At 43.5% G+C, this 26,275-nt stretch overlaps 1 protein-coding gene across 1 annotated transcript; it reads left to right on the forward strand.

Moving 5' to 3' along the window:
• Positions 1 to 353: 353 nt before the first annotated feature.
• On the forward strand, positions 354 to 24,990 carry MPZL3 (myelin protein zero like 3). Its single transcript, XM_004585237.2, has 6 exons — positions 354 to 426; positions 12,492 to 12,658; positions 16,139 to 16,349; positions 17,567 to 17,732; positions 19,612 to 19,675; positions 24,306 to 24,990. The coding sequence occupies exons 1-6, from the start codon at positions 354 to 356 to the stop codon at positions 24,330 to 24,332; spliced, it is 708 nt and encodes a 235-aa protein (XP_004585294.2). The 3' UTR covers positions 24,333 to 24,990.
• The last annotated feature ends 1,285 nt before the right edge of the window (positions 24,991 to 26,275 follow it).

The raw sequence follows: 26,275 nt of genomic DNA on the forward strand, positions 1-26,275 counted from the left end.
TTGACTGTTCTGGTGTGATCTTGGTTTGTCTGAACTCTAAACTGAAGGCAATCTAGTCTGAGTTTCACTAGATCTCAAGAGGCAAACACAAAACACCCAAAGCTCCACACTAGAACCCAGAGAATCAAGATTATTTCGTCCTGCAGAGTTGAATAAACATCAAATTAGATTTTGCAGTCTTATCTCCCACCTAAAAGGGAAGCCAGGTGTAGTCTTGGAGCGATGCCACGTTCCTATGGCAACTACCGGGCGCCATCTTAAGTGTTCCTTTGGCCTCCCGTCACTTCCGGTGTCACCTGGCTGGCTCCCGAGAGCCGTAAACAAGGTGTGCAAACACCTGGCGAGCTGTCGGGATGCAGCAGAGACGAGCCGCTGGAGCCCGTAGCTGCGCGCTCTGGCCACTGCTGTGCGCGCTCTTCTTCCAGAGTGAGTGCCTCGGCTGGCAGTACTCCACTTCCGGCCGGGGGGGCAGTTAAGGGAAGATGGTCGCTTTTCCGGTTCCGGGTAGGGGTGGTCTCAGGCAAGCCCCTGCTTGACGTTGGGGTGCGGGCGGAGGGGAGAGAATGGCTGGGCTCTGCTGGCTCCTTCCGCCGCCCTCAGGCGTTGGCGCCCGGAGCCCGACCGCCTCGCGTGCTTTGGCGTGGGGTTGTGGCTACGGCCGAGCTCGGGGCGACCACAGCGGGGCTGGCTTGCGGGGGCGTGTGGCCTCTGGTTTTGGGGTGGAAGCAGCGGCCGGGTGTTCTGTGGTTCGCTGCGCTCTGTGATAAGGGCAATGCTTGTAGTCGATAGTAGACTGCAGTTACTGTAGGAGAGGAAATCATGACTGTTGGTAATTTAAATTTTTTGTAAGTGATTTTCAGAGGCTCTGAAAGAAAATGTTCATGGATCAAGAAAGGAATGTGATGTGATTTCATTGTGATAAATATGCTGTTAAGGGAAAAAGTAACCTGTTTAGCATTTTAATGACAAATAAACAGAAGCCGGGAGAAAGGACATATGAATTCTATTCAGTTTTCAGTTTTTAAACTAGTACCAGAAATACGGTATTTTTCTGATGACATAATCTTTGACAATTGAATAGGTTTTGCCGTCATGCGATTTTCAAATTGCATAAATTTCAATCCAACCTAATTATGTGCATTTTTAGGATGCGATTTTTTCCCCCTGGATTTTGCTAGTATGTGTCTTCCTGGGAAATCAGATATTAATATAGCATTAAAGTGAATTGTGAGCTTCATGCTATTTCCCTGTTATGTAATGGAGATTTCTGAAAGGGACCTTAAATATTACACACACAGACTTCAGATGTCCTAAATCTCAACAGGTAGGACTGGGAAGTTTCATTTATTTGGTGACTAATATTCATACTCCCAATACACTCCCTGCTCTCTCCCAGATACTTGTGTTGCAGTATCCAGTTTTTCAGCTAGTTCATTTTTGCAATATAGTATTTAGTCTGGCTTATGTGTCACTCCAAAGGAGAGTTCTCTATCTCACGTACACAACCATGGGAGATGCTGAAATAGTGTCCTGTTGAGAAAAAAAAATTCTGAAAGTGGTTTTTTTCCCTCATTTCCCATTGATGATAATTTTTCCAATCTGGCAGACCAAGTAATTCTATCAAATATTAAAGTTAATTTTATAATCTCTATGTAATTGTTGAATAGGTTAATCTTTTGCCTTTTAAAAATTTATTGAAATACAGTTCATCTGCCATAAGATTTACCCTTTGTAAACCATTTTATGCAATCCACCAGACTTTAATATTCGTAGCTATGAAAGCATTACCACAATCAATTCTAGAACATTTTCTTTCATCACCTATAAGAGAAACCATATAACCATTCCTGCCTTCCCCAAGTAACTGGGAACTACCAGTGCTCTTCCCATGTCTATGGTTTTTGCTATTCTCTATTTTTCATATAAATGGAATCATATAGTGTGTATGTGGTTTTTACTAAATTTTACTTAATATGCTTTCAAGTTTCATCCTTTTTTTTTTTTTGGTCTTTGTAATAATTATTTGGAAAACAGAGAGCTAGAGATTTTCCATTCCCCAGTTGTCTATAACAGCTAAGGCTGCAAAATCAGAACCCAGAACCAATCCAGGACTCCTTTGTGGGTGACAGGGACCTGAGTTTGGAGCCCTCATCTGCATCCTCCCAGGCTGCACATTAGCGGGAACCTCAGTTGGAAGAAGAGTGGCAGGGGCCTGGACCAGGCAGGGGATGAGAGCATCCCGAGCAGCATCTTAACCACACTGCCCAATATCTGCCCCTGGTATTGCTTCTGAATTTGCTAGGTAATGAACTTTGGTTTCATACTAGTATTTACATGCCTTCCTCTTCTTCCGAAAGGACTTTGAAAATTACTAGCTTGTCTGAATTCTCCCTAAGTTATATGTCTCGTCTTGCTATATCAGATGCCTAATTATGTTGAAATGATAGAGTAGGAGTCTTGGATTCTTCACTTTTTAAGATTTTTTCATTTAAGTGTGTAATTATGTGAGTCAAAGATGGGCAGATTTTTTTTAAAGCTGATTTTTCTATTTTAAAGGATTTATTTATTTGAAAGGCAGAGAGGAGAAGACAGAGATTTTCATTAAGTTGCCATATGCCTCCCATGGCCAAGACGGGCAATGTGAAGCCAGAAGCCAGAAATTCCTTTAGGATCTCTTGCCTGGACAGCAGGAACTTAGCAGCTTAACTACTTGGACCATCCTCTGCTGCCTTTCCAGGCAAATTAGCAGGAAACTAGATCAGAAGCAGAGAAGCCAGGACTCCAGTGTGAACACAAGCATTGCCAGTGGGAGCTTAACCTACTGCAACACAACGTGTGCTCCTGGCAGTTTATATTTTGAAAAATGGAGTATACAACATTTGGAGTATAAAATGAATAATGGAGAAAATGGAGTATAAAACATTTGTTTTGACATGTTCATCTAATTTTTTAAATGTGTAAAATTGCTTGTGTTAAATTGTTATTTTGTCGATTAAATTGTTAATTATGACTATTTCAATAGTTGGCCGTTTTTACTTGGCAACAGTGTTTTTGGTTTTGTTCGATTTTTTACTCGGGTGTAAAGCTAAATAGCTGCAAGGTCCTTAGGCTTAGGGTGCAAGTTTCTGAATGAATTTTGTGTTAGAAAGTTGTTTTTCCTGTTCCGTCCTTATGAGTGGGAGAGACAAACTAGCATTCATTGATATTAAAAGCCTTTTGATTTCAATATCATCTATCTATGGGAAAGTACACATATAAAATGTAGAACTCAATGAATTTTTAGAAATGAAACAAAATTGAATAACTGACACCTGAATCAGGATCTAGAACATTCCTTGGCATCCTAGAAGCCTTCCTTGCTCTTCTTACCAGCATTATTCCACTCCCTCCAGAGGAACCAAACTCCGAATTCAGACAGTGTAGTGTAAATCAGCTTAGTTCACCACGGATCTTCATTGTCTACAACTGCTTTTTAAACTTTTTTTGGTAAAAATTAAAAAGATTTTGCATTGAAAACATTTATGTGGGGGCAGATAGAGATTGTGATAGAAAGAGGCAGAAAAAAAGAAAGATAGGGAGAGAATCTATCTGGTGGGCCCCTCTCCAAATACCCATGGCAGCTGGGACAGGGTCTGGAAGTGCAGTTCAGATCTTACATATTGTGGCAGGAGATGTGTGGCTTCCACCTCTCAGAGTCAGCTTTAGTGGGCAGCTGGTGTCAGGAGCCAGACCTGGTTATAGAGCATAGGTTTTCTGATATGTAGTGAGGACATTTTTAGATGGTGTCTTAATTTACAAGCTAAATGCTTACCCCTCTCACTATGGATTTTTTTAAAGATGTATTATTTTAAAATTTTCAAATAGAGTCACAGAGGGAAAAGGAGAGACAGAGTGAGAAAGATCTTTCATTTGCCAGTTTACTCCTCAAATGGCTGCAATGAGCAGAATTGGGCTGGTATGAAGGCAGAAGCCAGGAGCTTCTGGTCTCTCAAGAACTTGGGCCATCCTCTACTGCCTTCCCAGGTTGTTAGAAGGGAGCTGGGTTAGAAGTGGAACTACTGGGACTCCACCTGCTGCCCATATAGGATGCTGGCACCACAGGCTCCTGCTGATATTAATTTTTTAAAAAAGATGTATTTATTTTATTACAAAGTCAGATATACAGAGAGGAGGAGAGACAAAGAGGAAGATCTTCCGTCCGATGATTCACTCCCCAAGTGAGCCGCAATGGCCGGTGCTGCACCGATTCGAAGCCGGGAACCAGGAACCTCTTCCGGGTCTCCCACACGGGTGCAGGGTCCCAAAGCCTTGGGCCGTCCTCGACTGCTTTCCCAGGCCACAAGCAGGGAGATGGATGGGAAGTAGAACTGCCGGGATTAGAACCGGCGCCCACATGGGATCCTGGTGTGTTCAAGGCGAGGACTTTAGCTGCTAGGTCACCATGCCAGGTCCCCAATATTCATTTTTTAAAGACTAGTTTTATTTGTTTGAAAGGCATAGTGTCACAGAGAGGGAGAAAAGGATGAAGGTAGGAAGTGGAAAGAACAGGGGGAAAAGGAAAAGGAGGCAGTAGGGATGTGGAGGTTGGGGGGGAGAGAGAGAGAGATAGAGAGAGATATCAATTATTCATCTGCTCCATCCAGGTCTCCTGCATGTGTGGCTGGGGTCCAAGTACTGGAGCCATCCTCCACTGCTTTCCCAGAAACATTAGCAGGCAGTGGATCAGAACTGGGGCATCCAGGACTGGAACTGACTTTTTGGTGTAGGGTACTGACGTCATAGGCGGTGGCTTAGCCTAATGTGCCTCGTAAGTCTACATTTATGACCCACTTATTTAAATTTTTAGACATCAGTAAAGTGATTTAAAATTGAACACCTTTATGATAAAAAGTCTTGCTCAGAAGTATTGAAGTCAGATATACTAACAAGAGAAGGATTGACACGTAACTGTTATTGACACGTAGCTGTTATTTCTCAGAACTTATCATTTTGTAGTTGATAGTAATTTTGAAACTGTATTGATTTGATGTAATTGGATAATGATCACTAAGCATCTACACTGTGCTAAGTAAGCTTTGTTTTGTTGAGCACATGATGTATTGGAGAAGATGGACAAGTCAGATAACTTGAAAATCAGGTAGTAAGAGAGGGGAAAATAGGATTTGCTCTGTGACATAATGAATTAAGCCTCTGCTTGCAACACTGGCATCCATTATGTGTGCTAGTTTGAGTCTCAGATGTTCTACTTTCTGAGCAGTGGTCGCTTGGCAAGTGATCAGTGGATGGAAAATCTCTTTCTTTCATTGTAACTCTGCCTTTCAAACAAATAAATAAGTCTTTAAAAAAGAAACAAGTCCAGTAGAAACCAGAGACATGTAGAGGAGCTGTCCCTGATCTGAGGATGAAGAGAAGACTTCCTGAAGATGTCACTGAAGTTCAATCTTGGACTAAGAGTTAGAGGAAAGGAGTGAGGAAATTTCTAGACATAGAATGGAGGCAAGACATAACTTTTTTTGGGTAAGATTTAATTTTTATTGGAAAGGCAGATATACAGACAGAAGAAGAGACAGAAAGGAAGATCTTCCATCTATCTAATGGTTCACTCCCTAAGCAGCCGTAATGGCTGGAGCTGAGGCAATCCAAAGTCAAGGGCCAGGAGCTTCTTCCGGGTCTCCTACATGGGTTCAGGGTCCCAAAGCTTTGGGCCGTCTTCAACTGTTTTTCCAGGCCACAAGCAGGGAGCTGGGATTAGAACTGGTGCCCATATGGGATCCTTACGCGTTCAAGATAAGGACTTTAGCCACTATGCTATCGTGCCATGCCCAAGACATAACCTTCCAAGCATACTTTCTGAAAGTCACTTTTATTATGTCAGTTTAAGTCATGTGTTGACTCCAAATCTGTCAAGAGGATGGTGTGTATGCAAGAAGTAGTAGTTAACTACATCACTCCCTAATGCAGCATTCAAGTGCTTGCTTTCTGTAGCTTGACATTAGCCATGATAGGCATTATTTACCACAGAGATTGTAAAACCCAACTTATAAATATGTATCTGGGTTGTTCTGGAGAGAGTGTAAGGAAAATTCTTTGTTTATGAGCAGAACACTGGCTGTAATGATTGATTTGGATACAGAGCTGAGAGTAGGGTTATTCTTTTTTTTTTTTTAATATTTATTTTCTATTGGAAAGGCAGATTTACAGAGAGGAGAGACAGAGAAAAATCTGTCTGCTGGTTCACTCCCCAAGTGGTTGCCAATGACTGAAACTGAGCTGATCCAAAGCCAGGAGCTAGGAGCTTCTTCTGGGTCTTCCACACAGATGCAGGGTCCCAAGGCTTTGGGCCATCCTCGACTGCTTTCCCAAGCCATAAATAGGGAGCTGAATGGGAAGTGGAGCATCCAGGACACAAACTGAAATCCATATAGTAAGGCTAGGATTTAGCCATTAGGCTACTGTACTGGGCCCAGTATACTAAAATTTTTGGTGACTGGTCTCTCACTCTGTGCTTGATGCCTTCCCCTGAAGGTGCTTGCCTTGAGTAGAGGGAGTAGACATATAAATTAGGTACATGACCCATGTGTTAAAGTAGCATTCTGTACTAACCATTATGAGAATATTGAAGACAGAATAGTGGTCTGCATCAGGGAATATAACCCAGGAGGCTGATGATTTGAGCTGGGTGTCGAAGTTCTTGGGGATATGGTGTGGGGTAGGAGGGCAACCCAGGCAGCACTGGTAGAGAAATGACAAAGACATATTCAAAGAGAGGCATGGGGATATGAAAGAACACAGGGCGGGCCCGGCAGCGTGGCCTAGCGGCTAAAGTCCTTGCCTTGAAAGCCCCGGGATCCCATATGGGCTCCGGTTCTAATCCCGGCAGCTCCACTTCCCATCCATCTCCCTGCTTGTGGCCTGGGAAAACAGTTGAGGACGGCCCAATGCCTTGGGACCCTGCACCCGCGTGGGAGACCCAGAAGAGGTTCCAGGTTCCTGGCTTCGGATCGGCGCGCATTGGCCCGTTGCGACTCACTTGGGGAGTGAATCATCGGACGGAAGATCTTCCTCTCTGTCTTTCCTCCTCTCTGTATATCTGGCTGTAATAAAATGAATAAATCTTTAAAAAAAAAAAAAAGAAAGAAAGAACACAGGGCACTTGAGAAATTCCAGGACTCTCTATGTATAGTGATGGAATGTACAGGTGGTTGAGTGACAAAACTTTGGAGCCAAATTGTTATGTTGGAATTTTATTCCATAGTCAAATAGGGATTTATGGAAGGTTTTTGAATGCATATGGTACTCATTTTGACAATCATAACTAACATTTATGTCAAGTTTTTATCCCAGGTGAATATACTAAGCATTTCAGCTATATTTTTTTTAGTTATGGTGAGTCTTCACAGTGATCCAGTGAGGTAGGACTTTGTGATCCCAGTTACCAAATGAAGAAATTGAAACTTGAAGAAGTCAGGAAACTTTGATGCAAGTTCTCACAGCCAGAAAGTGGCTGCATTAAGACTCAAGACTAGGCCTGGCACGGTGGCCTAGTGGCTAAGATCCTCGCCTTGAACGTGCCAGAATCCCATATGGGCACCAGTTCTAATCGTGGCAGCCCCACTTCCCATCCAGCTCCCTGCTTGTGGCCTGGGAAAGCAGTTGAGGATGGCCCAAAGCCTTGGGATCCTGCATCCGTCTGGGACACTCAAAGGAAGTTTCTGGCTCCTGGCTTTGGATCAGCACAGCACTGGCTACTGCGCTCACTTGGGGAGTGAATCATCGGACAGAAGATCTTCCTCTCTGTCTCTCCTTCTCTTTGTATATCTGACTTTGCAATAAAAATAAATAAATCTTTTAAAAAAAAGTTTCAAACCTAAGGCTAGCTAATTCTAAATCCGCATTTTGAATCTTCATGCTATACTTGTGTCGGTTGTAGGCCTGGGTGTTTTGTGATGACTGAGGACTTTTTTTTTTTCATTCGGGCAGGTCAGGACAGATGGGGACTGATGGATGAGGGCTTTCCAGTTAGGGCAGCAGCAGTGCGAAGGCATGGAAGGAATGTGTGTTTCGCATCGCGGATGCAGAAAGGATCTGTGAACAGGCCAGGAGGAGCCCTCACAGTGTGGGATGGCTCAGATGCCTATTACAGTCCTGGTTAATGAGCCCTGCCTTGGCCTCCTCCTCTTCAGAGGAATGTGAGCTAACTGGATGGTTTAGAGTGGAGCAAGATAAATGAATCAGGGCAGGCAGAGGTAAAGGATGTGGAACTGATGACTCACAAGTGTGCCAGGAAAGGCTGAGCGTGTGGGCGGAGCTGAAGAGGTGGCACTGACGTAGCGATGCCATATCATGTGCACTGAGCATTGATACTGGGTAGGGTAGCATTTAGAGCTGCCTGTGTTCTCATTTACTCCTCACTGTGACCTTCTCAGATAAATACTGTTAGAGATGGAATCACCAGGAGTACTTCAGGTTTTAGATTTTTTTTTTAGAATTTTTTTTTTTACTTTGAAAAATTTGCTTATATATACATACTTTGCTTATTTAAAAGAGTGGTGGAGAGAGAGAGAGAGAGAGAGACCTGAAAGGGAGAGAGAGAGAGAGGTATCTTCCATTTCTGGTTTGGAAGATCGTGAGGCGCAGCAGGGATGGGCAAGTTGCTGTCTAGGAGGAGTCTGAGAAGGGTGGCTGAGAAGGCCGCACCAGAAAGCAGTTTCCTCCTCGGCCAGCAGTCCAGCAGTGACACATGGACCCACCAAAGTTGAAGGGAGCCTATAACACTCCAGAAGGCACATTCCTTTGCTCCCCAAACCCTACCTCCACAGCCCCCTAGTGAAACAATCCCTCGCGTCCCCTCGGTGGGACTTCCCTGGCTCACTGTCTGTACCAGGCCAGTAAACCTTGCCTGGGATCACTCCCAATAAAGCTTATTTAAAGCTGAACTCTATTCTATGTGGGTTTCTGGTTCTGAACATGAAGCTTGCAAAGATATCTTCCATCTCCAAATGCCTGCAACAATTGGGGCTGGGCCATACTCAAGCCAGGAGCCAGGAAATGCCCAAACCAGTAGCTGGAGGGCCAGGAGCCCCATCCAGGTCTCCCACATGACTACCAGGAGCCAGATACTTAGGGCAGTCATTTGCTGCCTGCCAGTTACGTTAGCAGAAAGCTGTGTCCAAAGCGTGGATTAGGTAGGACTCAAACAGGTATTCTAATGCAAGATACAAAGGTCTGCCCCTGCCCCAGTGTGGCTGTATTTTGACTGCAACTTGACACCGGAGGTCAGTTGTGGACTTTTCCACTGGTGGTGTCATGTCATTTGCAAAAGGTTTTGGATTTTAGAGCTCAGAGATTTTCTGATTAGAGATATTTCACCTCACTGTCATTCCCAGAGGGAGTGAAGAAGAAAAGGCATTTGCTATGGCTACAGAGCTGGGGTTTAGAAGTCTGTATGCTCTGTCAATGCACCATCTTGCCTGTAGCTAGAGGGATTGCTGGTTTTCTTTCTTTCTTTTTTTTTTTTTTTAAGATTTCTTTTTTATTTTTATTGCAAAGTCAGATATATAGGGAGGAGGACAGAGTGGAAGATCCTCTGTCCAATGATTCACTCCACAAGTGACCACAATGGTTGGTGCTGCGGCGATCCAAAGCCAGGAGCCAGGAGCTTCTTCTGGGTCTCCCACATGGGTGCAGGGTCCTAAGGCTTTGGGCCATCCTCGACTGCTTTCCCAGGCCACAAGCAGGGAGCTGGATGGGAAGTGGGGCTGCTGGGATTAGAACTGGTGCCCATATGGGTTCCCAATGAGTTCAAGGTGAGGACTTTAGCCACTAGGTCATGTCGCCGGGCCCAGGCTTGCTGGCTTTCAAGATCATATGGGTTTGCTATTTTCTGAAATCTTGCTCCTCTGTTTGCCTTTGACCCCCAGAAGAATTATGGCTTATTGAAATAGACAAGGAAGCAGGGAAAGCAGAGTACTGGTGACTCAGTTTTCTAAAACATGACCCCCAAGTGAAGGATAAGTTTGTACTCACTGTTTTCTGAAAGAAGAAAGTAGTGGTGAGAGAAAAAAAATGTACCAGTTTTGGGAGCAGCAGAGATGAAGTGTCAAAGTTGGATTGGAGGGCCAGCACTGTAGCCTAGTGGCTAGGGTCCTCACCATGCATACATATGCCGGGCTCCCATATGTGCGCTGGTTTGTGTCCTAGCATCCCAGCTTCCCATTCTGCTTCTTGATTGTGGCCTGGAAAAGCAATAGAGAATGGCCCAAAGTCTTGGGACCCTACACCCACTTGGGAGACCTGGAAGAGGCTCCTGGCTCCTGGCTTCAGATCAAGCTCAGCTCCAGCCATTGCAACCACCTGGAGAGTGAACCAGTGTTCGGAAGATCTTCAGTTTCTCCTTCTCTGTGTAAATCTGCTCTCTCTCTCTCTCTCTCTCTCTCTCTCTCTATATATATATATATATATATATATATATATATACACACACATATACATATATATACATATACATACACACACACACACACGCACACACACACATATATATAAAAATTAAGAATGGTTTGTAGCCCGGCGCCATGGCCTAGTGGCTAAAGTCCTTGCCTTGAACATGCTGAGATCCCACATGGGCACTGGTTCTAATCCTAGCAGCCTGCTTTCCATCCAGTTCCCTGCTTGTGGCCTGGGAAAGCAGTTGAGGACAGCCCAGAGCTTTGGGACCCTGCATCCGCATGGCAGAACTGAAAGAGCTTCTGGCTCCTGGCTTTGGATGGGCTCAGCTCTGGTCATTGTGGTCACTTGGGGAGTGAATCTTTGGACAGAGGATCTTCCTTTCTGTCTCTCCCCCTCTCTCTATATATCTGACTTTGGAATAAAAATAAATAAATCTTAAAAAAAAGAGAATGGTTTGGAAAGAGCAAGTCTATAGAAGATTAAAAACTGATCTTCAGGGGATGCATCTGGTCTGTCAGGGCCAGCCCCATCCAGACTGCCTGCCCTGCATCCTGCTTCTGTGTGCCCAAATTTTGCTACCTACTCTGACTTCCTGCTATTGTGCGTCCTAGAAGGCGGTGGCAGAAACTTAAATAGTTGGGTCTCTGCTACCTATATGGGAGACTTGTATAGAGTTTCCAACTCCTGGCTTCCTGCTTAGCCAGGCATGGCTATTGTGGGCATTTGGAAAGTGAACCAGCAGATGGGAGCACTGTCTGGCTTTCTGCTTTTCAAAAAACAAAACAAAACAAAACAAATCTTCATTTTTGTATTGTAGAATGCTTTCAACTGTTCTGTTTAACCTTTCTATGATTTACATACATACACACACACACATATAATGTATATATTTGAAAGAGAGAGAGAGAGATTTTCGGTCTTGTGGTTCACTCCCCGAATACCTGTAACAGCCAGGGTTGTGTCATGCCAAAGCCAGGTACCTGGAACTCTGCTTGGATCTTCCACATTGTGGCAAGAGCCTAGTTACTTGAGACATCAACTGTTTCCCAGGCAGGGTGCATTGCGAGGAAGCTGATTGGGACTCGAACTGGCACAAATACAGGGTAGTGGGATCTCCAGTGGCGGCTAAACTGCTGTGTCAAATACTCCCCTTCTCCCATGATTTACCCTTTTTTTCCCTTAATGGATACAGATTCGTTAACCAACTTTAAGAAAGTAAGAGCAATTAAAAAAAAATCTTTGAAAAAGAGCATTTGCTAGTCGTGTATTATCAGTCTGCTGATGATTAGGCAGTGCTACTGCGTGTTATAAGTGTGCTGTCCTTGAGTCACTTAGACCACAAAGGCTGCCACATCCTTGCTCTCTCTGTCTCTGTGTGTCTTGAGGTTATGGAAAGCAGTGACAGATGTGATGTTTCTTTTAGGAGTAGACCCACTTCTTTGTATTACAAGCTTGTATTCGTAAAAATGCTTTTATGACCAGACTTTTAGTTTTTACCTAAGCAACCAGTCTGTGATTTAAGATCACAAAATGAGGGACTGGTCCTGTGATTAGTGGGTAAAGATGCCACTTGTGACATCCACTTGCTATAAGGATGTTGATTTGACTCCCAGCTGTTCCACCTCCAATCCAGCTCCCTGTAATGTGCTTGGGAAAGCAGCAGAGGCTGGCCCACATCCTCGGGCCCTGCACGTATGCAGGAGACCTGGAAGAAGCTCCTGGCTTTGGACCAGCTCAGATCCTGTCATTGTGACCATCTGGGGTGTGGACCAGCGGGTGGAAGATCTCTGTCTCTCCCCTTCTCACTCTATAACTGCCTGTCAAACAAATATTTAAAACTCACAAAGTGATTAAAACACTGTGTTTGATTAGTGTAGATGTTAGCTCCTTGCCCCTTGTGGGTTTGCCTGAGAAGCTATTCATTGCTCTGGCTTTTTGACAAGAGTCCAAAAAAAGATCCTTAGCATATCTATTGTTGACACATACTCTGTGTATACCTTCCAAATGAATACATGTTAAGCATTTGAATTTACTTTGACTAGGTGTTTATATCGTCCTTTCCTTGGAGATTAACGCAGATGCCCACGTCCAAGGCTATGTTGGAGAAAAGGTCAAGTTGAGGTGTACCTTCAAGTCAACCTCAGATATCACTGACAAGCTGACCATTGACTGGACATACCGCCCTCTCAGCAGCAGTCGCACAGAGTCGGTAAGTGCACACTTTCCCTGGAGTTCTTTCAAGTTTGGTGTCTAAATCCTTTCACGGCCAATCAGGCACACCTGAGGGCTTCTTGCCTTGGAAACAGTAGATGGGTTCCACTCCTGGAGATTTATTTGGTCGCAGTGTACTTTTTAGTCTTCCATGTAAGAATCTGCAAATCAGCTATAGGGGGGAAAGAAACTGTCAGAAACTCAGAAGAAATGTGGTCTGATTTTTTTCCTTGTTGTTCTTTTGTGCCTGGATATTGTGGCTTTGCTGTCAGAGGTGGTGTATTTAAAAGGGCACCTCCAGACCATTGGGTAGAAAAATTCTGTACGTCTTAGTCACAGATACCCTTTCTCTGAAAGCCGCTCATTTCCTGTGTTACCAAGTTGACTTAGTGGGTGTAGCTGTGTGCCTATCTGTAGATTTATCTTGGTATTTACTCCTGGTGTGTAAATATCTGCATTGATTTATACAGACACCACTAAAGGAAATGGTGATCTTGGAATACTAGAGGCCATATACTTCCTTCACACATATAAAAGCGTGTTTATGGTTTAAATCCCACTGTGGGTGTCTAACTGAAGGTTGCAATACTATATATACACACACATCTATATTACAATATGGATGCATAAACATTATATATATGTATATATATGTATGTATAAACACACACATATATGTATAAACACCCAGCAGGAGTCTTAACTCAGGATAAATGCTATTCAGGAACGTGAATGTCACAGGTGCATGTAAGAGTGTATTTTCGAAATTATCCTTAAATTATCTGTTCTGTTTCCATTATTAAAAGATGTTCTCTTTGATTTTTCATGTGTAATCTTTGAATTCTCTTTTTGGAGGCAGTGTTAAAGGCCACACATAGCTTGGAGTTAGGTAGGTGGCTTGAATGGAGGAAGCCAGGCTGTCTTACAGGTTCTTTTTCTTTAGACATAAATAGTTCTTTTTATTCTGAGCAATAAGGAAACTTTGGCTGGCCTTATTCAGCTCTTTCTTTCTAGCCAAAATAGATCAGCGCAAGCCGTGGGGGAGCTGCTTGGGTTGGAAATCTTACATGCACACATGTCCTTTTTTTTTTTTTTCTTTTTTCAGTTAAGTACTCTGTGAGGCCGGTCAGAAAATCAGCACACTTACCCCAGTTGCAGAGAGGGAGCCCTTCAGGTCATATCACGTGATGTTGTTGTTGCATAATCAGGATTCTCTCAGATTGACCAATTAGCAAATGCTCATAGATTAGATTGATCTTGAAGAAGCATGTTAGGCCTTTTCTTTTTAAAAATATTTATTACTATGGGTGCCGGTTCTAATCCTGGCAGCCCAGCTTCCCATCCATCTCCCTACTTGTGGCCTGGGAAAGCAGTCGAGGAAAGCCCAAAGCCTGGGGACTCTGCACCTGCATGGGAGACCCGAAAGAGGCTCCTGGCTCCTGGTTCAGATGGGCTCAGCTCTGGCCTATTGCAGCTACTTGGGGAGTGAATCATTGGACGGAAGATCTTCCTCTCTGTCTCTCCTCCTCTCTGTATATCTGACTTCCCAATAAGAATAAATGAATCTTGAATATATGTATTTGTTGTGATTATTTTATTTTTATTTGAAAGGTATATTTTACAGAAAAGGAGAGATGGAGAAGGACTTCCACCCATTGGTTCACTCCCCAAATGGCTACAAAGGCCAGAGCTGAGCTGATCCAAAGCTGGGAGCCAGGAGCCTCTTTTGGGTCTCTCATGTGTGTGCAGGGTCCCAAGGATTTAGACCATCCTTCACTTTTTCCCCCAGGCTCTAAGCAGAGAGCTGGATCTGAAGTGGAGCAGCTGGGACATCAACTGGCACCTGAATAGGATGCTGGCACTACAGGGTTGAGGATTGGCCTGCTGTCCTACTGTACTGACCCCTATGCCTTCTTTTGTTAGTGAATTTCAAACTTTTTCCTACTGACCGGTGCCTATAGTCATTGGTGAGCATCGTCTACCTCACTCTTTCTCACTAAAATGCAAGTTATAAAAGAGGGGGGCTATGCCTAGGGGATTCCTGCTGTGTCTTTCTGCTTAATATAGTACCTGACGCAAGGCAGCTGTGAGCAAAATATTTGTCCAAAGAATTTATGAACAAAGGAAGCAGTAAGTGATTCAGCAGATTGTTTAGGAAGTTACTGTTCAGAATTGGGCAAATTGATGGTTGCAGAGGCCTGAGTTGGTAAGTAGGAAAGTGACAAGCAAACAAAGAAAGAGGAAAGGCTTCTATCTTGCATAAGATAGAGGTCGTGTTGTGCTGTAGCATTTGCCCAGGCCACCTCCCAACGGTCCTGGGTACTTTGGGTGATGATGTGTTTGATCACCAAGTTCAAAGCAGCATAGTTTTAATTGAACACACATTAATTAAGTACTTACCGAGCATTTGACTGACATTTGTTTTAGCTGCCAACGTAGATTACTTGGGGGGAGAGGCTGAATTATATTACACCCTCCTGGCCATTTTGAGAATAAACAAATCTCTCTTGTGTCAATTACTAGTTGTATTCCTTTGAAACTTCCTTCATTTTTGTTTTTGGTCTTGTTTCCCTTTCTACCTGTTTGGACTAATTACGCTAGTAATCACACAGTTCAGTATTGTTATGAGGCCCCAGTGAGAACATGTGTGAAAGTCATTTGCAAGCTGTAAAGTGCCACACACACATTAGGTGTTGCCTTAGTAACTCAAACTTTGATAGCGTTGACATTTGAACTATATGAGCTTTGTTGTGGCGGGCTGTCCAAGGCACTATAGGCTGCTTAACAACATCCCTGGGAGTTGTTAAATACATGCAATTATTGGTCAGAAGCAGATAAATACAATTAAATATTTTCAGATGCCTCCAGAAGAATGGAAATTCTGGTTGAGAGTGATTGCTTTAAAACTTTGGGAAGAATTTTTTGCAGAGACACAAGGATTAGTTTGCTAGGATTCTCTCATCAGTTTTTTTTTTTTAAGATTTCTTTTATTTTTATTGGAAAGTCAGATATACAGAGAGGAGGAGAGACAGAGAGGAAGATTTTCATCTGGTGATTCACTCCCCAAGCCGCCACAGCAGCTGGAGCTGAGCCAATCCAAAGCCAAGAGTCTCTTCCAGGTCTCCCAAGCAGGTGCAGGCTTTGGATCATTCTCTACTGCTTTCCCAGGTCACAAGCAGCGAGATGGTAGGGAAGTGGGGCTGTTGTGCTTAGAACCAGTGCCCATATGGGATCCTAGGCATGTAAGGCAAGGACTCTAGCCACTAGGCTATCATGCCAGGCCCTCTCATCAGTTTTTTTTTATGGTCAGTTTTCTTAAATAGTCAGTTATATTAAAAGCATCTAAAAAACAAAACATAAAACAAAGCCCGATTTAGAATATACCCCATTCTATGAACTTTTTTATTTGGGATCTACTCAGCCGTGTTTTTTTATTGCATTTCCAAATTCACTCTCTCCTCTGATGTTGCCTTCCCAGATTTTTCATTACCAGTCTTTCCAGTACCCAACCACAGCTGGCACATTTCGGGATCGTATTTCCTGGGCTGGAAACGTGTACAAAGGGGATGCGTCCATAAGCATAAGCAGGCTCACATTGAAGGACAATGGCACGTTCAGCTGTGCTGTGAAGAACCCCCCAGATGTGCACCACAACATCCCCCAGACGGAGCTGACGGTCACCGAGAGGGGTAAGCTCGCCACCACCGACCTTCTGCGACCACGCTGGTACCTCTGGGAGACCCTGCCCAAGCCAAGCTGCCTTTGGAAGGCACTTGGTCCCTGGGTCACTGTGTTGGAAAAATGTTTCTGCCCTCCTGATACCTCTGTTGGGATGAATTTGTAGATCTTTTGTTATTATTTTTCCAAAGATTTGTCATGTTTATTTGCTAGGCAGAGTTATAGATTGAGAGAATGAGGGAGAAAAAAAAAGAGAGAGAGACATCTTTCATTCACTGGTCACTCATGAAATAGTCACAATGGATGGAGTCGGGCCATTCTGAAGCCAGGAGCCAGGAGATTCTTCTGGTCTTCCACTGTGGGTGCAGGGACCCAACCACTTGGGTCATCCTACAATGCTTTCCCAGCTACATTAGGAAGGAGCTGGATCAAAACTGGAGCAGTGGGGCCCAGTACAATAACCTAGTTGCCTTGCCTTGCAGTGGGATCCCATATGGATGCCGCTTTATATTTTGGCTGCTCCATTTCCTAGCTGGCTCCCTGTTTGTGGCCTGGGAAAGCAGTTGAGGATGGTCCAAAGCCTTGAGATGCTGCACCACACGGGAGACCTGCAAGAAAATCCTGACTTCTGGCTTCATATTGGCACAACTCTGGCCATTGGCGGCCGCTTGTCGAGTGAGCCAGTGGACAGAAGATCTTTCTGTCTCTCCTCTCAGTATATCTGCCTTTTCAATAATAATTAAAAAACATACATATAAATAAAATTAAAAAAACGGAGCAGCCAGGACTGAAAACTGGTGCCCATATGGGATGCTCATACTGTAGGAGGCAGCTTAACCTACAGTGTCAAAGTGCTGGCCCTTTATTTTAGAAATGGCATTTTCTGTGTGAGTACTGGCCTGTTTTTTTTCTGTGATTCCTATTTGAATTTTAAAGCTTCAGGTGACCACAGGTCTTGTGACTATATGGCTGCCCCTGAGTAAATGGATGGGGCATTTCTCTGTGGAGTGGCAGGCATTGCAAGTGGTGGTATAATCCACTGAGCAACAATGATGGCCCCCCAGTTTTTATCCTTCACTGTCCTTGTGTATGTATCCTTCCTTTTCCACCATGAGTTTATCCCTTCTGTAACCACAATAAATATGGGAGCAGAAGTAGATTCCAGCTGATATCCACAGGAAGCAGGTGCATATGTCCTTGTCTTTTCACCTTCTTTTTCCTTCTGTAGGTTTTGGCACAATGCTCTCCTCTGTGGCCCTTCTCTCCATTCTTGTCTTCATTCCCTCAGCAGTGGTGGTGGTCCTGCTGCTGGTGAGAATGGGCCGGAAGGCTGCAGGGCTCAATAAAAGGAGCAAGTCTGGCTATAAGAAGTCATCTATTGAGGTGTCTGACGAGTAAGTGTGAGCCCACTCTGGGGGGGCGGTGCACAAATGCCTGTGTCTACATTGCTTCTTTTCTGCCACGCTGACTTCAGTTTTGATGGTGAGATTTCCTTTTGAAGAGAATAGCTGTACACAGAAGTACTGGAAGGAGGCTGCAAGTGACACTTGGGGTTAGGAACTTGGAGAGAGAGGGAGGGGTTGATGGTATCACCCCGGTCTCCCGCTTTGGAAATCAGATCGTACAGTGCTATAGTCCCAAATATGAACTTGGACTTTGCTATCTCATTTTTCAAAGTTGGGAGGAAATCCCAAATCAGTTATTCTCCCACCTTTTGCTTTTGTGTTTTGATCTTGAACTGATGTCCTTTGATAGGAAAATACATGAGCAATGAAAGAAGCTTCAAAAATAGCTTTGGAGGACAAAAGCATTTAAATCAGGGGTGCATCTGTGGTCAGCAGATGCTCTGCGGGAGCTAAGTGGTTTGTGGTAGTCAGAGCATTTATAAATGTTATGCTGCTGGTGAGCTGCTATGATCTGTGTTTACCCTGAAGACAGATCTACTTAAAAAAGAAAAAGAAATAAAAGCAAAACATAAAAACCCCATTGATTCTGCATTGTGTTTATCAGGGGTTCTTAACCTGGCAAGGATGGTTTTTCTCTGAGGGTATCCCAAGTTTTCCTTCTTTGTCTCTCTCAACTGTTTACAACACACACCCTGATGCTTTTATGTGATGGCCTGAGTGTCCCGCACAAGGCCTCTGTGGCCCCAGAGAGATGACAAATGCTTGCTCAAGCTGTCTGTTTCTAAGCTCACCTTTATGGTCTGACCCTGTTGTCTTTGTTTCCTGCCACTCATTGGCCCCACTGTATTCAGGCAAAGTTTCCCTCTTGCCTATGTTACCCTCCTTTCTTTCTTACTTGCCTGGAAGCACATTCTTACACTTGATCTTTGCCAAAAGGCCAAGAAGTGATCTGGAAGCACATTCTTCTCCTGCAAGTCAAGATGAAATGTAGGCTTTCTCTCGAGTGCCCCTGGCACCATCAGGGGGGAGTAGGCACACCCTGTCCTTTGCTGCCACAGCAGTTTGACATTAACACTACTAAAACATTAACCACATATCCTGTTGTAACATGCTTAAGTTTTGTTTTAGAAGATTTATATGAAAGGCTGAAATGATGGGGCATGGAGGAAGGATCTTCAATCTGTTGATTCATTCCCCGAATGTCTATAAAAGCACAAGGTGGGCTGGCCCAAAGCCAAGATCCAGGTTTTCCATCTGAATTTCCCACACGCATGACAAGAGCCCAGTTAATTGGGCCAGCAGTCTCTGCTCCCAGGTGCATTAGCAGGTCCCCAGATTAGAAGTACAGAAGAGTCAGCACTTGATCCAAGCACTCCTCTAGGATATGGGCATTTTAATGGCTTCATCTGCTGTTGACACAGCACCTACCTCTATTTGTTAAGTTTTAACAGGTTTCTCACCTCCATGAGATTGTAAGCTCTCCAAGGGACCATGTTTTGTTTATATTTTTACCCCCAGCACAGCACAATGCCCAGACGTTATTGGTTCTTGGTACATTTCTGAATGAACAATTATGACTCATTCCTATTTGCTGAGCACATACTACCTGCTGGGCACTGCATGGTACATGTCTCACATGTGTTTGTATTTTATTTCCGCCTATGCTTAAAGGATGTATGATAAGGTCTGCATTTTACAGGTGAAGGAACAGGCTCTTAGAGCTTAATAATTTGCCCAGTCACCTAGCTAGTAAGTGGCAAAACCAGAATAAAACACCAGGTCTGTCAGTTTCCATACCTGTACTTTGCCATGTGCTCCTCTGCTAAACACAGTGATCATTGTGGTTTGTTCTGTCCCCTTTCTGTAGCACTGACCAGGAGGAGAATGATGAATGCCTGACAAAGCTTTGTGTCCGCTGTGCTGAGTGCCTGGTAAGTCCATGCTAGTTCTTCTCTGTTGATGTCGCACTTTTCAGCTGACTTAGCAGGCCTTTGCCTCTCTGTGGCAGCAGGAGCTGTGCAGGTAGGACCACACAGAGAATGAACCAGACTCTGCCCAAAGCCTTCTGCCCCCAGGGAAGCCCCGCAGTGGTCACCATAATTTTCTTTTCCGTTCTTATGAGTATGGACTAGTGTTCTTAGGTTAGGGAGAGAGCTGCGTGGAGCAGTATATGCATGCAGGAAATCCTGAAAGAGGAATGTCTTGTACACTGGATTCATCCTAGGACACTCAGGCTGGACTCAGAGCCCCGAATTTCATTTTTCTGCTGAAGCTCAGTGTTTGTCAGGGATTTAGAACAAAAGAAAGTTTAGGCAGCTTGATGACTTTTCTCAGTAGATTGCCACATGAAAGGCTCAGGTTGGGATTTCAGTGTCAGAAAGTTGTTATGCCTCCCCTTGAGCATTTCCTGTGACTCAGGCCTGAGTGGCTGTCCTAGAACCCAAGGAGGAGGGCCTCTCTGACATGGGCCAGATGAAAGCAAGCAAACAGCCCTATGACCTCACGTGAAATATTCCTGTCTAGGTGGAGGCTAAACTTGAGCCCTATTCTTATTATCAAGTTCAGCACTTGGTCAAGTGACCACAACCCAGCACTCATTGCAGAGTTCTGGTTTCTCTTTCTTCTATACATTTGGCTGTCCTAAGTAGAAAGGAAACATTGACAGTGCCAGTGGAAAGAACAACACAAAAGTTAATCAATGTTTGTATGGTTATTTTCTGTGTTAAAACTAAATAAATGTCTGGGCTTTTTAAAAATTAATTTTATTTATTTATTTTTTAAAGACAGAGTGCCAAAAAGAGGAGAGGCAAAGGCAGGGAGAAATCTTCCCTGGTTGTGCTGGTTCACTCCCTAAAAGGCCACAATTGGCCCATCTGGATGGAAAACAGAGCAGCTGGGAGTCAAACCAGAGCTTGGATATAGGATGCCCACATCAACATTATAGGCAACAGCTAAAGTCACTGCACTATAACTCTGGTCCCAATTTTTATATGTATCATTCAACAGCTATTGGGTGTCTGACATGTGCTTTGGGCAGTATTGTAGATACTTAGGCACTTTCAGTGAACAAACTGACCTCTCTCTCTCTCTCTCTCTCTATATATATATATATCTATAGAGCTATCTATCTATCTCCTTAAAGTACTTATTGTTCTTCACTTAGAAAACTTATCATTCTCCAAGATTCTGTTGAGATTTCACCTCCTGTTAAATGGAGGAATGAACACTATGTGTACTTAAAAAAATAAAGAAAATATATAGTCAGCATTCTGTATCCATGGGGTTCTCATCTGTGGACTCAACTGAGGATGGAAAATATTTGGAGGAAGGACATACATCTGTACTGAACATGAACAGACTTCGCTGCCTTGCATTAGTACCTAAAAAACTCAGCATAACAACAGTTTGCACACTTGCCATACTATATTAGATACTGTAAGTTATCTAGAAATGATTTAAAGCAATCAGGAGGATGTACACAGGTCATAGGCAGATTTTAAGCCATTTTATATAGGTATCTAGCGTATCTACAGATTTTAGTATCCATAAGAGTCCTGGAACCAGTCTCTCATGAATTGACCATGTAGTTTGTTAGGTGATGTGTAACACCAGGAGGAAAAATAAAACGGGAAAGGGGGATGAGATGGCTTCATAGGGATGTGATATTAGCTAGGATGAGTTAGGGATGCTGCCAAGAAGTTGATATTTAAGTTAATGCCTACAAGAAATGGAAGGCAAGCTGCATGGCTGATGTGGAGTAGCCCTTTAGGCAGGGGAAGTGGCAGGTGCCAGGGTTTCGGCAGGGGCATGATTTGTGTATACTAGGAAGAGCAGGAAGTGCAGTGGCTGGGATGCGGAGAGCAAGACAAAGAATACTGTTTGTTGAAATCAGGATATAATGCAACAGCTGTGTCATATAGAACCTTACATGTGGTTGAAATGACTTATACTTTTAATGAAATGGAATCCATTAGAGGGTTTGAGAAGAAAGCACTACAAATCAAATTTCAAAATTGTTTTGAAAGTATCACTTTGGCAATTGAGTTAGGGGAGCCAGTAAGCTAGTGAGGGACCATGACAAAATTAGAGAGCCTTATTAGGAGGCATTGTCAGTAATCCAGGTGAGAGAAGCTGGTAGAAGTTGGGGCCAGGCTGCTGCTGCTGAAGGCAGTAAGTAGTTAATATTAAGATTCTAGTTTGAAGGTTAAGTCAGAAGGATTTATTGATGTTGCATGTCTGTGGGAAAATGAAAGGTATCGATGATAATTCTAGATTCTTGGTGTGAGCAACTGGGTAGACTTGCCATTTTCTAATATGTGAAGACTATGGGTAGAACCAGTTTTAGGAGGAAGACTGGGGGTTGGGTTTAGATATAGGGAGTTTGCAATACTTCTTAAACTTCTAAGTAGAGATATGGAAAAAGCAACTGTGGATTGGAGTTCAGAGAAGAAATCGCAATAGGAGATAGAGGCTTAGGCATCACTAACAGAGAAGTTAATAGAGACATTACCATCAAGGAAGTCAATGTGTACAGAAGGACAAGAAGTCAAAAGACTAAGTCTGGAGCTCACCTAGGTTCTAGGCTGGGGAGAAGAAGAGAAATTATAAAGGAAGGTAAAAAGCTGTAACCAGTGAGTTGAGCAGAAAATCAGGAGAATGTGGTATCCTGGGAGCCACATGAAGAAAGTGATTAAAGGAAATCAAGTAAATGAGAACTGCATGTTGGTAACTGGATGGTTTGGTGATGTGGTGGCCGTTGGTGATCTTGGCTAAAGGAGCTTCAGTGGAATAGTGGGGATGAAAGCCTGCCTGGAGGAGGAGGGCTCAACAGATTATGAAGAAATGCACCAGAAACAGTGAATAGAAACAACGCTTTCAGGTGTTGCTGTGGGTGAATGCAGGGGAATAGGGAAATAGGCAGAGGGAGGTATGTGTCAAGATTTTCTTCTTTTCTTTCTTTTTTTTTTTAAGATTTATTTATTTTGAAAGTCAGAGTTAGAGGGATACTCATTAGATAGTATCAGTGGTCAGTGCTGGACCAGGCCAAAAGCAGGAGCCAGGAGCTTCATCTGGGTCTCCCACATGGATGGCAGGGACTCAGGTACTTGTGCTGTCATCCACTGCTTTTCTCAGGCCATTGTCAGGGAGTTGGGTTGTAACTAAAGCAGCCAAAATATCGTTCAGGATGTGAACTGGCGCCTACAGGGATGCTGATGTTGGAGATGGCAGCTTTACCTGCCTTGCCACAGCACTGGCCCCTGCTTTCCTTTTTATGATGGGAGAAATTGAGCAGATTTGAATGCTGTGAGGAATGGCCAGTAGAGAGCGAGAAGAGAGGATTGCTGGGATAATGGCAGGATCTGGTGCACAAACAGAGATGTTGGCCTGGATGGAGGCAGGAAGCATAGGTACAACTAGGAAAGGCCAACTAGATGGACTCAGTTGCATGGTGAGTGGGTAATTATGATGGGAGCTTGTAGAAGTTCCCTGGTGACTGCTTCTTTTTTCCCAGGGGTAGCAGAAAACAAGGCCGTTAGCTGACAGTGGTGGGAGGAAGTATTGAGGTTTGGGTAAAGGTGAAACGGTACAAAATATCGTTCAGGGGAAGTAGAGAATGGATTGTCTGGAGATGTTTGATGTATCAAGGAGCTCTGTTGGCCCACTTGAAGTCAGATGTAATTAATAAGAGTATTCCTTTTTTTTATTTTTAAAAGTTATTTGAAAGGCAGAGTTGGGGTAAGGGGAGACGCAGAGAGAATCTTCCATTTGTTATTGCCCAGATTGCTGCAACAGCCAGGGATGGGCCAGGCTGAAGCCAGGAGCCAAAAGTTTCATCTGGACTTCCCTCATGGGTGGCAGGGACCCAGGAACTTGAGCCATTTTCTCATTTGCTGTTTTCCTCAGCTGTTAGCACAAAGCTGTATTGGAAGTACAGCAGCCAAGACATGAACACATACCTTTAGGGTTTGCTGGTGTCTCAGGCAGAGGCTTTAACTGCGATACCACAACAGATTCCCATGAATAAGTTTGAATAATCAGAATAATGTTCTTAGTAGCTAATTTTCCAATGAATGCTTACAAAGTGCCAGGTCCTATGCAATGTTATATATTGTTCTCTTTAATTCACATTAACAGTTCTATCAAGTGCAGGTGTTTTTGCTGTCCTTGTGTTATAGACAAGGAAACCGACTCTTGGAGAAGTGAAATAACTTCATACAAGATCACACGACCAGCAAGGGTAGAACTCAACAGTAGAGTGACCCCTCAATTCACTTTCTAAACACAATCCTGCACTTTTTGCTGTAGCCAGGAGCCCTTTCTTGTAGGTTGAGGTTTCACATAACTATTCGCCGAGAAAAAGGAAGCCAGCAAATCAATTAGCCCAATATATGTAGATTACATTGAGGTCCTGGGACACTTCGTGGGAATTTAGGCATGTTGAGTCAGTGGCATTTCACTCTTATTGTCACTTCATGCCATGTTTTATTTGGAGGATAAATGTGTGGATCTTGGCGTTGTGCTGCACCTGCTGCCATTACACCTGCCGTTCTCTCCCTTCAGGATTCCGACTATGAGGATACCTATTGAGAAAAGCGTGCGGGAGATAGAGTCACCTAGGAACAGTAACGACCCCATCCCACCGGCAGCTGAGACCTCTTGGAGGAGCAGAGCTGACCTGGACGGCAGGGACAAAGATTCGGGAGGTTGTCAGTGAAGACACTAGGAGCCACTTATTTATTGAAGAAGTATTGTGTTTTTATATTTATAAACTGTTCAGAAACCCTCAGAAGAAACTCACGACTTCCCTTTCAACAGACTGCTCTCAAATGGAATGAGAAGTCTTCTTTTGGACAAAAGGATGCTTTTTGGTTCAGTGTTTTCTTCTGTTTCTGAAAGTTTGCCACACTGCTGATGCCAAAATAATTGTTCAGCAGTTGTGAATTAGTATATAGCATGGAGGCCTTAGGTTAACAAATGCAGCTATTTTATTTGGAAGACTTGAAGCATTAACTCTCATTTCTGAAGAGTTGGGAGGATCCAGAGTGATTGGATTGCTTTTACTTAAAGTGTTAAATAAAGTGTCATCGGTTTACAATTAAGGCAAGGAGTGGAAAAGATAGAGGAGTTCTGGCTTCGTTTTGTTTTAGGTCTCCTTGGCCCAAGGCAGATTTATTTCTTTGTAGCTGACAAATTTGTGGTTTCCTTCTTGATTTCGTTCAGTCTAGAGGCCAGAAAAAATCTTGAAAAGAATATTTAGCAGTTTTTTGCACTTAAATCTTTGCCACTTGCATTGTTCTTCAAAGTGTTGATTTCTAAAATATGCTACCAGCTATGGGTGAATAATGATTTGCAAGCAGCTGTCCATTCTCCCACAGCAGTGTATTTCTGATGATGACTTACATATCTTTTGTGTTTTTCACAGAACGTGAGGATGTATGTGTGACAACGTCGGGAAGGACTGGCATTATATGCTTAAGTAGGCCTGTGTGAAAGTGTGGTGAGGTTCACTTCTGCATTGGGGGAAGCAAAAGTTGTCACCTTCCTCATCTTTGTTTTTTCAGCAGGAATTTCCCTCTCCATGGTCTTCCCTTGGTACCTCAAGAGGTTTTCATATTAAAGCATTATATATTGTAAGTGTCATAAAATCACAAACACACAAATATATATATAGTCAAGGTCTCATCTTAAAAATTTGGGTCATCAGATCTGCCTGCAGGAAATGCCCTGGCCTCCTTTGTTGGTTCACAAAGCAGAGAATCTGATTGGTTGCCCGCTGTGATTTATTTCTGGTTGGCTAAGGACTTAGCAGAAGTAAAGATAGGTCTGGCAGTTGCCAGTTCCAGTGGTTTAAGTGCTACAATTCTTTGGGTCACTTGTTAAAGATGTGGTTGTCTGTGGCCAATCCAAATGAGACCAATTTTGACACCATAACAGACAAAAGAAGCGATTTGAGCAAGAATAAAGTTGTGGAGACCTTGGAGGGTTGAAGAAGATCTAATTGTGAGGGGAACTTCTTATGGGTCTCATTTCTCTGCAAAAGAGATGATGTTTCTGGAACCCATTCAAAACCACATCCCATAAAATGGGAAATCCAGTTTGATCTGGGTCTTCCCATAATTGCCTTGCAAGTATGTTGTGAAGATGTGCCCAGTAGGGATGTTTGCTGTTTTCAGTAATGGGTGCTTTGTGAATATTTAGACATAGTGACTTGAAACAATCCCTTCCTTTTGAAATCACTAAGCCATTGAACACTTTGCGGTGAAGGAGTAAATTGATGATACAATTTACTCCATGAGTTTGTGGTCAAATCCTGGCTGTAGACTATAGGTGGTTTCCCACTTCACCGCTTGCACCGAGCTTTGGTTACAGCTTTTGTCCTCGAAGGAGCATGAAGCAGTAGGTGCGTACCTGCCTGCCTGAGGGATCACAGAGGAAGTTTGTGTCTCACCTGCTGTTTGAATACCTTTCAAGATTCAGTTCTCCTTTGTTTTTGTCACTCCATAGACTATTTTTCATCACTTGGAGACAAG

Source organism: Ochotona princeps, chromosome 4 (genome assembly GCF_030435755.1).
Source record: "Ochotona princeps isolate mOchPri1 chromosome 4, mOchPri1.hap1, whole genome shotgun sequence".
Lineage (NCBI taxonomy): Eukaryota > Metazoa > Chordata > Mammalia > Lagomorpha > Ochotonidae > Ochotona > Ochotona princeps.

Bases quoted from the DNA above. Each gene is read 5' to 3' on its own strand.
- MPZL3 (XM_004585237.2), top strand. From the start codon at position 354: ATGCAGCAGAGACGAGCCGCTGGAGCCCGTAGCTGCGCGCTCTGGCCA. The intron at 17,733-19,611 runs GTAAGTGTGAGC...CCCTTTCTGTAG, and splicing joins TCTATTGAGGTGTCTGACGA to CACTGACCAGGAGGAGAATG. The intron at 19,676-24,305 runs GTAAGTCCATGC...CTCTCCCTTCAG, and splicing joins TCCGCTGTGCTGAGTGCCTG to GATTCCGACTATGAGGATAC.